The sequence below is a fragment of the Urocitellus parryii genome, chromosome 4 (genome assembly GCF_045843805.1).
Source record: "Urocitellus parryii isolate mUroPar1 chromosome 4, mUroPar1.hap1, whole genome shotgun sequence".
Lineage (NCBI taxonomy): Eukaryota > Metazoa > Chordata > Mammalia > Rodentia > Sciuridae > Urocitellus > Urocitellus parryii.
The window spans coordinates 126,525,806-126,543,885 of NC_135534.1; the positions used below are offsets into that span (position 1 = coordinate 126,525,806).

At 35.1% G+C, this 18,080-nt stretch overlaps 1 protein-coding gene across 5 annotated transcripts in view; it reads left to right on the forward strand.

The window, feature by feature from the left end:
* Tut7 (terminal uridylyl transferase 7) overlaps positions 1-17,973 on the forward strand; it is a 58,886-nt gene extending 40,913 nt beyond the window's left edge. For 2 of the 5 annotated variants that reach the window (XM_026404453.2, XM_026404454.2), the window contains exons 23-29: positions 710-757; positions 841-932; positions 2,340-2,455; positions 4,250-4,575; positions 6,964-7,037; positions 7,363-7,426; positions 16,966-17,973. In XM_026404453.2, the coding sequence (XP_026260238.2) occupies positions 710-757; positions 841-932; positions 2,340-2,455; positions 4,250-4,575; positions 6,964-7,037; positions 7,363-7,426; positions 16,966-17,033 (788 nt within the window). In that variant the 3' untranslated portion in view covers positions 17,034-17,973. Of the gene's footprint in view, positions 1-709; positions 758-840; positions 933-2,339; positions 2,456-4,249; positions 4,576-6,963; positions 7,038-7,362; positions 7,427-16,965 lie in introns of those variants that run through there. The other 3 variants (XM_077796988.1, XM_026404455.2, XM_077796989.1) reach the window with 3 other exon arrangements.
* The last annotated feature ends 107 nt before the right edge of the window (positions 17,974-18,080 follow it).

The window sequence follows — 18,080 nt, forward strand, 5'->3', positions numbered from 1 at the left end:
TTTTATCTTACAAGTATTTATGATCTACTTGGCAAATTATTTTTTAAAGGGATATTTAAGAGACTGGTTAGTTAACATAAGCACTGGTTAGTTAACATAAGTGCTAAAATATGTTAAATATATTTGTGACTGCTATATGCATTCAAAACTGGCTTCATTAGGTAACATCAGGTAAATGTGTCTTCTGTGAACACTGTTTTTCTAGTATTGAGCAACCGGTCATCAGACATTCTAAAAAAGATTTAAATATAAAACAATACTGCAGCACTATCTTTTCTTTTCCTTAAACCAGGGATTAAACTTAGGGACACTTTACCACTGAGCCACATCCCCAGCCCTTTTTATTTTTTTGAGACAGGGTCTTGCTGAGTTGTTTAGGGCCTTGCCAAGTTGCTGAGGCTAGCTTTGAACTCTCAATCCTCCTGCCTCATCCTCTCAAGATGCTGGGATTACTGTTGTGCACCACTGTACCTGGCAACACACTCTTTTCTGATGAACACTTGTAACGGCAAACTTGCCTTATATTGAGGAATATCTATTACTTAGGTATATTATGGATTTTAAACTCATTTAAGAGGCAATCTTTTAATGCATTTACTACTAATAAGTAAAAAGTTGAATTTCCTTGTTATATGAATGTCACTTCTTGAAAAATGTGGCATTTCTTATTTGATTATCATATTTGCTGTCTTTAATTTTCTTTCCTTAGATCCCTTTGATCTAAATCATAATCTTGGAGCCGGATTATCACGGAAAAGTACGTTACTTTAATTGTAAATTTTAATAAAATCTCTTTTCCTTGTAAGCCATTTAATTGAGTTCTTATTCTTTTCTTCTTAGTGACAAATTTTATAATGAAAGCTTTTATCAATGGTAGAAGAGTATTTGGAATTCCAGTCAAAGGATTACCAAAGGATTATCCCTCAAAAATGGTAAGTGTCTGTTGGAAATGCCAGATTAAAAAAAAATTTTTTTAAAGCACCTAATTTGAACATTTTAAGCCTTTAGCTTGTACATATTACTCCAGTAATAAATACTCAAAAGTCTGGTGAATCTGGCCAAGACAAATGGTTATAATACAAACAAATTCCTAAGGAACTTTATTTTTAAAGTTCCGGCTTAGAGGCCAGTCATGAGAAATACAGAAAGAAGTAGAAAGAAATACAGTTTGAGTGGGGAAATTAATAATTTTACTGATGCTTCTTTTCCTTGATAACACAAACCAGCACTTAGATAGAGCAGCTTTTAAAATGAGAATGTAAAACCCACTCTAAACCCCTGAAGTGGCTTCTCAACAGAGAAAAAGGATTTAAGTTTGTTAAATTCTATTTCTCCCCCTTTGCCATCTTCTAGTCCTATTCTATGCCAGCCTCATCCAAGCAGTGTGCTCACATCTAAGAACATCTAACCTTTGTGGGAATCTAGATTTTCTAGCCTGCTTGCAATGACTAATAAATCCCCTTGACAGGGTTAAAAGAATGACCCTCCCTTCCCTGTAGAACTACCTGTTCTCATATAGCCTGACACCCAGGTTTCTGAGGAACCACCCTTATCATCAAAAATAAAGCAAAGGGGGCTGGGGGTTGTGGCTCAGAGATAGAATGCTTGCCTAGCATTCGCGAGGCATCTGGTTTGATCCTCAGCACCACATAAAAAAAATATATTGTGTCCACCAGTAACTAAAAAATAAATGTTTTTTTAAAAAGGCAAAATTACATTAAAAAAATAGAGAAAAATGATGGTTGGGAATAAAGTTTTTTTCCCCTGCATTTCCTTAATAAAGACTTTTTCTAATGAAAAAAAATCTTGACTGACAAAATCATAATTATATATATTTATCGGGTAAAATGTGGTATCTATATATATGTGCAATATGGAATGGCTAAATCAAAATTAATGTGTCTATCCCTTTACCTGTTTTTTTTGTGTGTGTGTGGTGAGACATTTAAGATCTACTCTCAATTATTTTGAAATATGCCTTACATTTTGTTTTTTGTCTTATTTTAGCTCAGTTGGACACAATACCTTTATTTTATTCTTATATGGTGCTGAGGATATAACCCAGTGCTCCACACGTGTTAGGCGAGCACTCTACAGCTGAGCCACAATCCCAGCCCCTGCCATACATTATTATTATTTATAATCACCTGCTTTGCAACATGTCTCAAAACTTATTTCTCCTGTCTGTCTAAAACTTTGTACCCTTATTCCCTCTCCCCCTTCTCCAATAGAGACATTTTAAATGAACCCTAAGCATATGGCTGTATAGGCACATTCATCATTTTGTGTTTTATTTCACATTAATAATTCATTACTTAGAAAAATTTATGTTCTTCTAGGAATACTTTTTTGATCCAGATGTACTAACTGAAGGAGAGCTGGCCCCAAATGATAGATGTTGCAGAATTTGTGGGAAAATTGGACACTTCATGAAAGATTGTCCCATGAGAAGAAAGTAAGCAAATATTCAGAAAGGGTGGTTTTGTTTTCATTTTTCTTTTGTGCCACTTTTTAAATGTGATTCTGTTGTAGCAGAGAAAATAAACTTATGTGAAACTCAGCAGATTTTAATAAATTTAAGATTTTTTTAAAAAATGAAAATGAAATGATTAAAACATGACTGTAAGTACAGAAAACTAAGGCTAACACTCAGTTGTAGAGATGACAGCCTTTCAGGCCTGATCTTTCCTAGTTTTGGTCATGGCCCTAATCATTAATTAGCCTCCAGTAGGGATAGAAAAAGAAAGGAGGAGACTAAGACATTCATTCCTTTCATAGTGGTAAGAAGTTCAGAATCATTTCAATGAACAGTTAAGTAAGTTCCATCAGGATCTCACCTACATTTCTAATGTACAATAGCTGAGGTATAACATTGGGATTTATATCCACTCAGTTTACAGGAATATCGGATCCTTCATTTGTACTTGGCTTAACTTTAATAATTGCTATGAGTAGATAAGCTACTGAGCTAGGTCACCATGCTTTCTCCTCATGATATTTGTGGGAGGACAGGGGAGACAGTTTTGGTTCCTTCTTTGGGACATATTATTGGTTTAGGGTGGTACTGGTGGTGTTTTTTAACTAGAAAGTAATATTCTTATTTAGAAATTTATTTTGCTATTCAAAATAAGTCATAATCTAGAATTTGAGGAGCTCTTTTATAGTGTTTTTTATTATTAAATCAGTGCTCAAAAAGGGCAAGCTAGAAATGATTTTGACATTTTAAAAAGATAAATCTTAACCATTTAAAAAATAACCATTTTTCCCTTGTGAACTTAAAAAGTTTCACATCCAAGTTTCCACTACCTAGTAAAGAATGTTAATATGCTGTTCAAGAAGTCAGCCCATGGATAATTTGAGTTACCACATCAGTATCAAAGCAGGCATTGAATTAAGTGCTGCAAAAATTGGTTTTACAGGGACTGGGGTTGTAGTTCAGTGGTACAGAACTTGCCTAGCACATGTGAGGCCCTGGGTTCAATCCTCAACACCATATAAAGATAAATAAATAAAATAAAGGTATTGTATCCATCTCTAGCTAAAAAAATATTTTTTAAAAAATTGGTTTTACAGCACTACAGCAACCTTGAAAATGGAAAAGAAATGTGTGTGTGTGTGTGTGTGTGTGTGTGTGTGTGTGTGTGTGTGTGGTGAGACAGTCAAGATCTCCTCTCTCTGTTATTTTGAAATATGCCATATATTTTTTTGTTGTTGAAAATGGAAACACACACACACACACACACACACACACACACACACACACCAATAAGCCCTGAGGGTACCACAGTCAGCTTTCTGTATCCATGGGTTCCACATCCTTTGAAAACTGCAGGTCAAAAGTATATGGAAAAAAACATATTTATATTAGATATGTATAGACTTGTTTTTTAATATTTCTTGTGAAATATAGTATAACAGCCATTTACATAGTATTTATGTTATTATAAGTAATCTAGAGATGATATAAAGTATAATAGGAGATATAACAAAAGGATTTGTATAAATTACATACAAGCACTGCACCATTTGATAAAAGGGTCTTGAGCATCTGTGGCTTTCAGTTTCCACGGGGAACCCTGGGACCAGATCTCCATGGATACTGATGTACAACTGTAGCTTCTTAACAGAGAAGATGGACTTAAGTCTATTGATATCTTCTATTCCTGATTATGTCTTAAACCTGGAATTATCTGTATATTTTGTAAGGTTTTTGTTTAGATTTTTCCTATCAGTATAATATCTTCCACAGAGTGAGGCGACGGCGAGATCAGGAAGATACCCTGAACCAAAGATTCCCTGAGAACAAGGAAAAAAGAAGCAAAGAGGACAAAGAAATTCAAAACAAGTACACAGAAAGAGAGGTATCAACAAAAGAAGACAAACCCACACAGGGTGCAGCTCAGAAAGCCAAGCCAATGAGGGCAGCTGTTGACCTGGGCAGGGAAAAGATTCTCAGGCCACCCATGGAAAAATGGAAGAGACAGGATGACAAAGACTTAAGGGAAAAACGTTGTTTCATTTGTGGAAGAGAAGGGCACATTAAGAAGGAATGTCCACAGTTTAAAGGCTCTCCAGGTATGAATACATGTCAAACCTTGGTGTTTGCACTAATATCTCAAGGCGGACCTCCTTTTTAGATTTCTTTCCTATATATTTACCTAAAAAAGGAAGGTTTTTTTGTTTTTGGTTCTTTTTTTCCCCAAAAAAAGGGAAGTCATCCCTTCCTTAAATTCTGATTCCTGGTTTTATTTAGAATCTTCTGAAAGTCATTTGGTAGGCTTTTCTAAGATTATTAGTGAAATGAATATGTACTAATCCCCCAATACCTGTAAGTGTAGTCTTAATAACTAGAAAACAAACTACAGCTTGGGTTTCTCTGCTCAGTATGTGCACTTTTAAAATCAAAACAGTGCCCAGCTACTAGGCAAGGCAGTGGCCAAAATTGTCTGAGAACCCAGAGTCTGGATATAGGTGAGCCACTTGTATTTTTGTTCATATATAAATAAGCACATGCATAGAAATGGGAACAGAAGGGAATATACTACACAGTCAGCAATGGTTATATTTGCTAAGGGGAATTATAGAGGAATTTATCTTTAGATCTTATCATTTTGGTAATTTTGACAAATGAGTATAATTATTCTTAGGATGTGGAAGAGATACATATTCAGGCAGTAGTTCAAAAATCATACACAAATCTAATCCAGGTGCAATGGTGGCATATACTGTAGTCCAAGCTACTCAGAAGACTGAGGCAGGAGGATCACTTTAGTCAAGGAGTTTAAAGCCAGCCTGGGTATTATAGCAAGACTGTGTGTTAAACACACACACACACACACAAAATTCATTCACAAATTTTGCCCTTTTGAGTTGCTGGATACAAATTGGCCATTTTTATTAAATGGGTAAGGTGTCCACTGTTGACACTTTTTTAACAGACTATTATTAAGAATAAGTGTATCTTATATGTGCAAAATAAGTTATTTACAACTTATTTATAAAATAAGTTGATTTACAAGGCGATTTGTACACTCTTCATTTTGTTTCTTAGAACAGACCTGTGCCAGTGGATGCAATTTCATAAGGATAGAAAAGAAACGCTGGGAAATAGTTTTTTATTACGACAGTTTCTATTCTCAATTGTTTATGTTAGTAGACAGCATATAAAAGCTAACACTGCTTTATACTTTTCTTAAAATTACTGTGGTGTTTGTAGTTTTTGGAGCATCTTTGTCTCTCTTCCATTTTATTATATGATATTCAACAATATAGCAATATCTTGTTACTTAAGAGAGACAGTTCTTAGGCCACCCATTCTTATTTTTTTAAGTAGTTTTATTAGGAAAAAAATGTGTTCAAAAATTTTCTTTATTTTTTTTTTTCAAAATAGGGCTGAAATATATATGGTGTGATAACAGCTTCAGCTGGCTCACATAACCAAAATTAGACTTGCCCCACTTCTGAGGACCTTAAAACTTTGACCCAGCTTAGATCATACACCAGAATAATGTGATTTTCCTTTATAAGAGTAAAGCATAATTAAAAGAAATTAGAATAAGGGCACATTCATTGTCCATTTACTCTGGGTCAGGCACTATTTTAAGTACTTTACATGGATAATCTAATTTTACTTTCACAATAGCCCCATTATTTTCTGTGGTGCTAATATCTCCATTTTATGGGTGAGAAAACTATAAATTAGTAAAGATAAGATTAAGGGGCTGGGATTGTGGCTCAGTGGTAGATCACTTGCCTAGCATGTGTGAGGCACTGGGTTCGATTCTCAGCACAGCATATAAACAAATAAGTGAATAAAGGTTCATCAATAACTAATAGAATTTTTTTTAAAAAAGATTGAATATGGTTTTAACCAAAATAGTTTTTATAGACCACCCTTTATAAAAATTCAAGTTCCGTGTTTATGAACATCCCCATGGCAGGTTATCATTGTGCTCCTCTTCAGTACGACAAAGTGATGAATTTCCCCCAACTTTAATGGATTCCTTCTTTCTAGTAGCAGATCTTAAGTTGTTCACTTAGCACAGCTGTCAAAACAAGAAAATCAAAACCTGAGAGGGCAGTAGCAGATCAGATAGAGGTAGAAGACATTGTGGTGGCAGTGGTAGCAAACCTCAGGACAGGCTCTTAGCTAGAAACTCGGTTTCCTCAGAATGCAATATTTACACATTAAGCAGTCATCATGTGATAAGAGGAGAGATAGGAAGAGAGGGATATGGTGGATTTCCTTTGGTAGCAATGAAAAATAATCAGCTTCTGCCTATCTAAAAATTATGCTATTCCCTCTTCATTTCTTCAAATGAATTATTATGTTGTCCATGCAATATACTGAGTGAGTTTCTGTCACACATCAGCCGAAAAGTCTCTCTGCGAAAGTTTGGGGAAAAAAATCCTACTGCTTTCAACTTAAAGTAGGAAAAAAAAAAATGCCACTTTCTTCCTTAGGTATAACTAAGTCAGATTGTGTGTTTGGATCCCCTTCACCTAGCCCTTTGAGACCAGCTGGTACATTTGTTCAGGTAAACCTAGCTCAAAGCCATGCTTTTTATTCATGGAACACTTCCTGAGCTCTGGGCCTTCCTTCCTCCTGGCTAACTAACCTTCCTTGCTCCCAGCCTCTGCGCCATGTGTGTGCATGTGCACTGTGTGGCGAGGTTTTCGGGGCACCAGACAGCAGGTCCTTATTGAAGTACTCCTGCATGTGTGTCTGTCTTTCCAATTAACTTGCAAAATTCTGCCACCCACGTGCCTAACTCCAGCTCTCCTTGGAAATGGTTTCATTTTTAAGGCTGTTTCAGACACTCTTCCTTTCTCTTTTGTAAACCAGTCTATTTCATTTTTTAGGCAGTGCTTTTACATGAAGACAAAAAGAAACAAAAAACAACAATATTTTTGAGTCCCCAGTCAGGTATGTGGGTTTTAAAAAAACAAATGTATGTTATTTTATTTACTGCGTATTTTACCACATGCCTTTTGAGACTCTTCCTTTGACTAAGTGGTTTAAACAGGGACCAGACATCAGAATCCTTTGAGGAAACTTTCAGAAATACACTTGCTTTCCCTCGCTTTCATTTCCTAAGTATGATTCTTCAGTGATTCAGCATGGGCCTGTGTATTTTTTGAATGCTCCAGGTGATTCTTAACCTCTCCCTCCACCCCAGTAAGAAACACAGTGATCAGTTAATTGTTCCCCTCCCATGTTTTTTATTTCTGCTTTAAAATTGCCACCATCTGGGCAGCCATGTATTCTTAATAGAGATTGTTTGCTGTGCACCAAAGGAAGAAAAGGAAAATAATAGCCTACACTCCTCCACTCTTTCCTTTTCAGCTATTTCACTTATGTATTATTTCAACAGATTTGATTAAGCCCCCCACCTATTTAACTGCAGCGCACTGAACTCTATGCTCCATATACCACAGTGAACAAGCAAAGCCCCTTCTTTCATTCACTGTACATTCTTATCAAAAGAGAAGATAAAAAATAATGATAAATGAAAAAGTAATAAGAAAGAGTAATCATACAGCAACTGATACCAAGAAGATATAAAGCAAGAAAGGGAAAGAGAATATTGGATAGGAAAGTGTCCTCTGCTCAAATAACATTAAAGCCAAGAATCAAATAAAATAAAAGGACAAGTGAAGAGGAAATTGGAGTTGCAGCTAAAAATATTTCTTGTCCTCCATCCTCACATAGGCACTGTTGCAGGAAAGGAGTAAGGGAGGGGAATGAAGGGTTGTTGATAGGAGGTGAAATCTGAAGCTCCTTCTGCAGTGGAGGGACTGGAGTTTTTTTTTTCCAAGCGAGATGAAAAGCTCTTGGAGAGTTTTTCAGCCACAGAGTGATATTATCTGAAGTCCCTTTTAAAAGGTTTATTATGGCTTCTGGATTGAGATTAGGGTGAAAACAACTAGAAGAGCAGCCTTGGCATATGCCTATAATCCCAGTGATTCTGGAGGCTGAGGCAGGAGGATAACCAGTTCAAGGCCACCCTCAGCAATTTAGCAAGATTTTGTCTCAGAAGGCTGGAGGTATGTTAGAACACCCCTGGATCCAATTCCCAGTGCCACTTGAAGGGAAAAACAAAACAAAAAAACCCAGAGCATTACCACAGTAGTTCAGAAGAGAGATGGTGGCTTAGACTTAGAAAAGGTGGAAGAAGTAAGGACAGGTCAAGTTCCACATACTGAAAAATACCAACAAGATTTATTGATGGATTGGATGGTCAGGTATGAGTCAAAAATAACACTGCAGCCTTTAGCCTGAGCACTGAAGGAATGGAGGTTAGATTCACTGTCTTTGGCATAAAGAACTAAGACAGAAGTAGAGGTCATTTGATAGCTGTGGATAGCCAAGGAGAGATGTCAAGTAGCCAGGTGGGCATACAAACCTGGTATCTGTTTAGGAAGGAAGTTCAGGCTAGAAAACCAAATGTGGGTATTGTCACTGCATACATCATATTTCAAGCCCCTGTGTCTTAGTGAGGTCACTAGCATGTAAACACATGAGAAAAGAAAAGCTTTGAAGACTGGAAATAGAAGGAGGCAAAGAGAGAAAGTGGTCACTGAAGGAAGGGAAGGAACTAGAGAAAGAGATCCTGGAGACCATGTGGAGAATGTGCTTCTCAGAGGAGGGCTTGACTTAACTGCAGCTCAGAGTTCTGTTGAGACATAGATGGAATTAAACATGGGATTTGGCATAAACATTGGATTTGGGAATGAGGAACTGATTGATTTTGAAAAGCAACATTTCTTTGGAGTGGAGGAGAAAAAAAACCTGAATATAGTAAAGTCAAGAAATGCTTGAAGAGGAAGTATAGGTTGCCTAACCTCAGCTGTGGGTAGAAGCCAGGGCCCTAACCTATGGAACATGCTGGAAGAGAAAGAAAGGGTGGGGAGCTGCAAGGATCTGAGGTATAGCTTTTAGTTCCTAAAAGGGGAGGGATAAAATTGAGTTGGAAGAGCAAAAGCAAAGTGACTTTAACTGATTAACATTTTTAGCATTTTTTAGTAAGAAAGAATGAAACTTAAACACAATGTAAACACCTGAGTCCTGGCCTGCAGACACCCTAAGTAACTTAGCTTAATCAATCTCTTTTTATCAGTTCCTCTTTGGAAATTAAGCAAACAGACCATGTGTAGTCTTTTTTTTAAAATGATTATATAGTTTATAAGAAAACTTTTTGAACTTTAAAAATTCATAGGCATAACCTACTGTGTGTGAATGTAATATAAAGCAACCCACATACAGTAATTGCCCTTATCTATGGTTTCACTCTACTGTAGTTCCAGCTACCTGTGGTCAACCAAGATTTACAAGAATAGTACAATAAGGTATTTTTGAGAGGGACCACATTCACATAATTTTATTATTATGATCATTTTATTTAATTGTTAATCTCTTTATAAATTAAACTTTATCATTGGTATGTATTGGAAAAGATTAGTATACATGGGGTTCAGTACTATCTGCAGTTTCAGGCATCCACTGGGGGTCTTAGAACCCATTCCCTTGGGATAAGTGAGAACTACTGTATTCTGTGCTCAGCTTTTATACACTATTGCATCTTAATGCTAGGAGCAGTGTTTGCTTTTAGACTAGGGAGATGCCTATGCCAGGTACAGAGTGAGGATTCTGTCACTTTGCATCAGTGTCAGTTATTGAGGAACAGCCATTGCAGATCCAAAGCAGGTTCACGAGCCCATAGCAGAGAGAGCTCTCCTTCCATGGTCTCTCTGGCCCAGTCTGTCAAGGCAAGGCACCTTGATTACAACCTCATAAAGCTGAGAAAACTCTAGACATAGGAGTATTCAGTTGTCTCTTAAGTTATTAACACAAAAATTAATAGAAGTATTAACTTATTCAAATATTTAAGTGTCTATAAATAATGATCTAAACAGAGCTAGACATTTCTTTGATGTGTGAGTTTCACACTTGGGTAGGTGACAATTTAATGATTGGACAAAGCATTTAAAGTGGCATCATATCTCTTCACAATGAAAATTTAAAAGAAATAGAGGTTGAAATTGGTTGGTAGAATGAAATCAGATCATTCAAAGAGAAGGAATCAGAAATCTTCACTTAGACACAAAAAGGGGTTGGTACATGAAAAGCAGGTAAGAGGTTCCGAGAGAAAATAAAAGAACAACTAATTCCTGAGAAGGTATGTAATTGTTCTCAGTGGAATATGTAGACTTAAAAAATAAGAAATTTTTGTTTTTGTTTTCTTTTGGGTACAGCCCCCAAACCCAATAGGCAGAAGAAAAGTGAGAATGGGGCCTACTGTGAGGCAGGTTGATTGATCAACAGAAACGTGAAAGATGGGTGAGAAGACTGATGGGCTGGATCACAACCAGGCAGACCTTGGAAGGACACCACCAGAGGGAAGGGTGTGGGAAACAGACTCAACCAGTTGGTGGGACTTTTTTTTCCCATGGATCCTCTGAGAGTTTGAGGATCAGGGAGATACCATGTGTAAACAAGCAAAAGGAATGTTATTTTTATAATTGTTAGCCCTGAGCAGATGTTTCCAAAAACATTTTACATAGGAAAAATACCAGTCCTTGCTTGGTCAAAATGTTCACATTGGCTAGAATTAGAGAGCACAATGTTTAAAAACATTGGTTCTGCAGTCAGATTCCCTGGTTTGAGTCCTAGCTTTGTGATGTTGAGAAACCTCTTTATTCAGTGTCCTCATCTGTGAAAGAGGGGTATCATAATATCTGACAGGTAAGGATATTGAGAAGTCTATGTAAAAGCACATGAAACAGCATCTATATATAGTGAAAGCATGGAAAAAGTTCATGGTGATGATTGCATTGACACACCATTTTTGTGGGGTATCACCAGGTCTGCAGGTGCCAGCATTGTTCCTGCTAAAGCTAATACACATCTTGTGCTGGGCACTGTGTCATATGCCTATAATCTCAATGACTAGGGAGGCTGAGGCAGAATGATCACAAGTTCCTAGTCTAGCCTGGGCAACTTAAAGAGACTGTCTCAAACTAAAAAAGACTGAGAATGTAACTCAGTAATAGAGTACCCTGGGTTCAATCCCCAGCCCCATCCCATCCCACCCCACCCCACCCCAAAAAAAAAGCTTCACACATCTTAAAAGTAAAATTTTTACCCCTATTTTATAATATTTTTAATGGTTGGGGGAGACACAGATGATAGAGAAATAGAAATGACATTGTCAGTTGACAATAATTTAGGGTTTCTTCTGGTTTAAATTAATAAATCTTTGAGCTACTGAAATAACTTAAATTTATTATAGAAAAAAATTATAGGTGGTTAAAATGCATTCTTTCCAATAAATTGTACTCTTTGAGCAAGTATAAGGCAGCAATGATGCTGTCATATTTTCTCAGGATAAGTTTTTGTAAATTATTTATGTTGTTACAAATGTGAACTATGTTTTAATTATAAATTAATTTCCCCAAAGTACTTCCTTTTCGCAGTTCAAGTATATCTGTGACACTAGTAGTTTCCTAAAGAGCATAGACAGCTTTTGCTCTCACATATTAGCTGTATGTACCTTGGTTAAAAAATTAGTTTCTCTGGGACTGGGGTTGTGGCTCAGCAGTAGAGTACTTGCCTAGCAAGGCCCTGGGTTCAATCCTCAGCACCACATAAAAATAAATAAAATTTAAAAATAAATAAAATAAAAAGGTATTGTGTCCAATGATACCTAAATAGTAAATATTTTTTTAAAGGAGAGAGAGAAAATCTTTTTTTTTTTTTTTTTTTTTTTTGTAGATGGACATAACACAATGCCTTTATTTTTTTATGTGATGCTGAGAATCGAACCGGGGTCCCGCCCATGCTAGGCAAGAGCTCTATTGCTGAGCCACAATCCCAGCCCCAATAAATATTTTTTTTTAAATTAGTTTCTCTGAGCTCCAGATGTCTTATCAAATTGGCACCATCTATCTCACAGGGTGCTAAAAAGATTAAAGTACCCACCAATACCAAGCACCCCATCAAGTTCTTTCTTCTCCTGGTACCAGGCTCCTGTCCTTTCCATTAGGCTATTTATAGAGTTATTAACTCCCTAATAAAATAATAATGGATAGAATGTTCTGGAAATTTCCTTGCTGTTTGATATTACTTCTCTCTGCCACATGCAGACATCTAGCACAATACCTTAAATATTCAGGCCCAAATGGGGTAGCAGTCAAAAACACAAGTTTGAGAGTCAGGCATTTGAGTTAAAATTTAGCCCAACCATTTACTAGTTGTGTGACATCTGTCTGGTTCTCCAAGCTCCCTGTGCCTCAGTTTTCTGATCAGTTAGTTGGGGCTAACACCCCACAGGACCATAGTGAGGATTAACTTCATTTAGATAAAACACCTAACAGAGCCTCAGGTCTATTTCATCAGTCAGTAAATTATAGTCAGCAAATTATTTGGTGTTGTCTTTAACCATCTACACCCTGCCACAACTTATCTTTTAAATCTTTAGAGCAAATAAGCCCTGGGATTTCTGTGGGGTTGTTTTTGTTTGTTTGTGGATTTTTTTATGTTTTGTTGTTGTTGTTGTTTTGTTTTGGTTTGTTTTTTTGTTTTGGTTTGGTTTTGATACTGGGAAGTGAATCCAGGGGTACTTTACCATTGAGCTACATCTTTACCCTTTTTATTTTTTATTTCGAGATAGGGTCTTGTTAAGTTCCTGAGGCTAACTTTGAATTGTGCAACACCATACCCAGCTCACACTGGAAATTTTTTAAGAGTATGTGGGGCCAGGCATAGTGGGGCACACTTGTAATCCCAGCATCTTGGGAGGCTGAGACAGGAGGATTGAGAGTTCAAAGCAGTTCTGCAAGACCCTGTCTCTAAATAAAATATTAAAAAAGGGCTGGATATGCTCAGTCATTGAGCAGCCCAGGGTTCAATCCCCGATACCAAAAAAAAAAAAGAAAAGAAATAATCCTCCTGCATCCTTTTTTAAAACAAAAATGAACAGAAAATCAGTACTTCTGTCTTTTCATGTATTCCCTTTTAATCCCATGCTGTGAAATCTTAAAAATTGTAAATGCTGCAAGACATTGGTAGATATCTTTTCTCATACTGATGTATAAACGACTTTTATCATTGAGCAGAATTTTAAAGCCTACCCATTAAAAAAAATAATTAAAAAGCATTCCTCCTTATGATAATAAATTTAAAATAGAAATAGTTTTACAAATAACATGGGAAGAACTCATTGTCAGTGAATATAGATCATTCTTTGGTACCTTTTCTTAATATTCCAGTCTACAAATATATCATTATGTATTTAATTGTTCCTATTGATTAATCTCATACTTAATCTATAATAAAAACATTTCTATGAATTTGATTTTAAAGCTTTTTGTTAAATCTTAAAGTGTAAAAATTTCTACATTGATTTTTTTTTACAATTTCAGGCTATATCATTGATCATGTAACAAATGTTACATATTTTGATTAAAATTAACATTTTATGTTTATTTACTGATGAAAATTACTTTCATTAAATTTATGAAATATTTCCCCATGCATTCCTGTATATTTAGATCAGTGCTACTTATTGCGTGAGTGAAAATAGTTTTTTATCATTTCTAACCCTAAACTTTTTTGTTTTACAGTTTGTAAACATTGTGAAACATTGTGAAAGTTCATTAAGCTTTATAATAGTAAATTAAAATAGTAAATTACTTTAATAAGAGTTTGGAAATGGAAACTGTATTTTAATTAACAATGACATCCAATTATTTAATTCCTTCTTAATTATATGACCAAAAATTATATAGGGATATGTCATCAAAAATTATTTGTATTGGTCATCCAGTATCAATGTAATTTTTTTTAATTAACATTATGTCTTGATTCATTCTACTGTCTTTCCCATTCCTATCCCTGCCCCCCATTCCCTGGAAATAGGCTTTCTTAAAACTATCCTTACCTACATGCCCTGTCAAGTAGGCTGAGAACACATGGACACCTGTTTATGTAACACTATAATGAATGTTTGTGTATTTGCCTATTTGTCAGGATAAATCCTCACTTATGATAGATTAGAGTGTGTACATTTTGACAATGATGCCACTACTGTCAATCTATAACTGTTGACAATCCCAGAGAGTTAATGAATAATGTTTCTCAAACACTGACTTCATGGGGATAGTCTTTATGTTTTACCAATCTGAATTTCTGTGATAACCATTGAAATCTTAACATTTTTCACATTTTCATTACATCTTCTTATTTATGGATTTGTATTTTTATATCAGAGTATTCATTTCAATTTTTAGGAGCATCTTTTGCACAGGAGTTCATTCACGCTTTGTCAGATGTGTTACAAGAATCTTCACCATCAACAACTCTTATTTCATCCTCACTTAGATATGTTTGCCATACATGTTTGTTTGTTTTAATAGTTTGATTTAGCCAATATTTAGGTGATTTCAAACCATGTGTAAAAATTTTATAAATGTTATGTTTTTCCCTTAGATTATATAAAAGTTCCATTCATTTTCAATTCCAATAATTTGGGGGGCTTGGGGGTTTTGTTTGTTTTTTCTTTTTTTTGTACCAGGGATTGAATCCAGGGGCAATTAACCACGGAGCCACATCATTAGCCCTATTTATTTTTTTTTTAATTTTGAGACAGGTCTCGCTAAGTTGCTTAGGGCTTTGCTGTGTTGCTGAGGCTGGCTTTGAACTTGCCATCCTCCTGCTTCAGCCTCTCAAGTCATTAGTACTGTTCTTAGAAAAATATTTAAGATTTTGAGAAAAGCATGAAACAGGTTCAAAAAATATAATCTAATAGACAACTGACCTTTTTTTGCAGATCTTCTTTTTAATCTTTGTTTCTAAATAAAAGACTATTAAGATAGTAGAAGTACCCTTTAACTGTCATCACCAGGCCCATCTCTCTCAGGTCCCACTCTACCCAAGAAGCATCCATTATTATAAGTTAACTCTTACATGTGTGTACTTGATGAATTTTTACATTTAAATGGCATATTGTAAACTTTAAAATAAGAATATTCCCCACCTATTTTTCATATCTAGTTAAAAATTTTAAGATTTTTATATGCTGCTATATATATTTAGTATTTTGTACAATATTCTACTATATGAATACAAAATATGTTTTTATTGCCTAGGATATGGGCATTTATACCTGGGTCTTATATTTTGGTGTTATAAGCAGTACTGTAATGAACATCCTTGTGGGAGTCTTCCTTGAGCATGTATGAGAGATTCTATAGGTTAGTATACCTACAAGTGAAATCCTTACATCGTAGTATATGTGCATTTTAGTTAGATACTATTAAATTACCATCTTACTGGCTAAACAATTGCAGCTCCCACCAGTAGTGTCTGAGCTATTTCCACACATCACATCCTTACAAATACTTGATTTTGTCAGAATTTTAATTTTTGCGAATTTGACGGACGAAAACTATTTTGGTGGTATTCATGCACGTCTATATTTTCTTGACTTTAGTAATGCTAAGTACTTTTTTTACATATATTTAGCCACTCTTCTCTTTTGTATGTTTTTTTTCTTTGCCCAGATACCTATTGGTGTTCATCTTTTCTATATTGACTTATAAGTCCTTTAGATATGGTGATATGATATGCTTAGGAAACTCCCACCTACTATTTTTTAAGTATTTGCTACGACTTATACTTTGACTTTTTTATACTTATATTTAATTCTGTAATTCATTTTGGAAATGAATGAAGAAGCAGGGATATGGTTGGAGAAAGGAAACTAACTTCTCCCTCAAAAAAATATATATTTGATACAATACTAGTTATTGAATAATTCATACTTTCCCCTATTGGTTTGAAATTGCAACCTTCATTATGTACAAGTACTCTGTTATGCATCATCCTAAAGAATTTCTCAACTCTCTCTTGTTGCATTGATCTATTTGTTTAGGCTCCAGAACAAACTTTAGTAACTGCACTACTGTATGCTTGAATTAGTAATTCTCTTTCCTGTCCTTCACTTATGAATATAATAAATTTCTTTTTTTCCTTTTATAAGTTATAAATACCATGTCACCACCCAAAACTTAATCTGCAGAGTAATGATGCAAGATATTTATTTCTGGTCCAAGAATTCTTTGCAATCTATTCTAGTTAGTTGCAAATGAGGACTCTAATCTATGTAAAGCAGAGTCTTGAAAAGTTGGGTTTATCTGCCCTCTGCACCAACATGAAAGTAATGAATGGATAAACGTATTAAAATAATCACTCTAGCAGCTTGTCTGCATTTAGAAAGAGTTTACTAAGCATATGTTTAATATGTCATATGTACTTTTTTATATCTAGTCTAATTACTTGATTCAAAACAAGTGATCATTTTGATGAAAAAAATTCTGTAATTAACAATAAGAAGTAATTTTATGATTTTTTTGAAGTGAGACTTGTTTCATTTATGTTGGGTTTTGTTTTTTCCCCTTCTCTAGGTAGCCTTTCCAGTAAATATATGACTCAGGGAAAAGCCTCATCGAAGAGGACCCAGCAGGAATCATGAGGGAAGGAAAATGCAGCACTCTAATGGCCACTCAGGCATCCCTATTCACTTGGAAAATTAGGTTCATTTCACAGGACATAGCAGCATAGATCAGGCTTCAACTTAACATTCAAGGGAAATGTCGGATTTTTTTAATTTAATGATATTAATGAGGAAAAAAAATTTTAATATAGTCTTATCTACCACCAATCCCCATAGATTTAAGGTTTTTAATAGAAAGCCATGATGTATGTATTTAAGCCAGGTTTAAAAAAAAAAAAAAGTGTAACTAACTGTGGGCCAGTATTCAATGAATACAGCTTCATGGTTTTAATTCTTTGTAAGCACACAAAAAATAGTGTGCTGAAAACCCCAAGTAAATTAACTTCTTTTTTCCCTATAAGTCCCTTTTTGTTTTGAAGAGGGGAAATTATATTTATTGTTGTTTACTGAATCCTTATGTGGAAGCGTATCAAATATGTGTGAACTGCTACTGCTGTACTTAGGATTTACAAACATTATTTTATTGCTCTTTGTAGAAGTGATAACATAAACATGAGTATTTATGTGAGCCTTAGTGGATACGCAAGTGCCACTGAGAGATCTCTGGGTGTTTTCCTCTCTAATTTTAAGTAAAATGACAGAACTACTATGCTATAAAAATGAAGTCAGGAAAACAAGTAGTTCTGTTTGCTTACTAGTAAAAACATTTTCAAGGGAAAAGTGACAAAAGTGCTTTTTACTTTTTATGATATTCAGAAATTAGGGTGGAGAACTTTTAAAAACCTTAAGATCAGTGATGCTGTCTCTGCCAATCATAAGTTTGATTGGCATCATTCTGGATCTGACTGGAGCCCTCACAGAACTGTTTCTCTAACTTCACAAGCCTTTCCAAAGTAGTACATGGTCAGAACTATGCCTCCGTTTATTTATCATTTTGAAATAAAATCAAAATTTCCACCTGTAATTTTATCCACATTATTTTCTGGTGAAAGAGTTCTAAATTTCATTAGGAAAATAAATCAAGGAGTTAGGACCATGTAAATTGCAATCCCTTCTTGTTGGGGG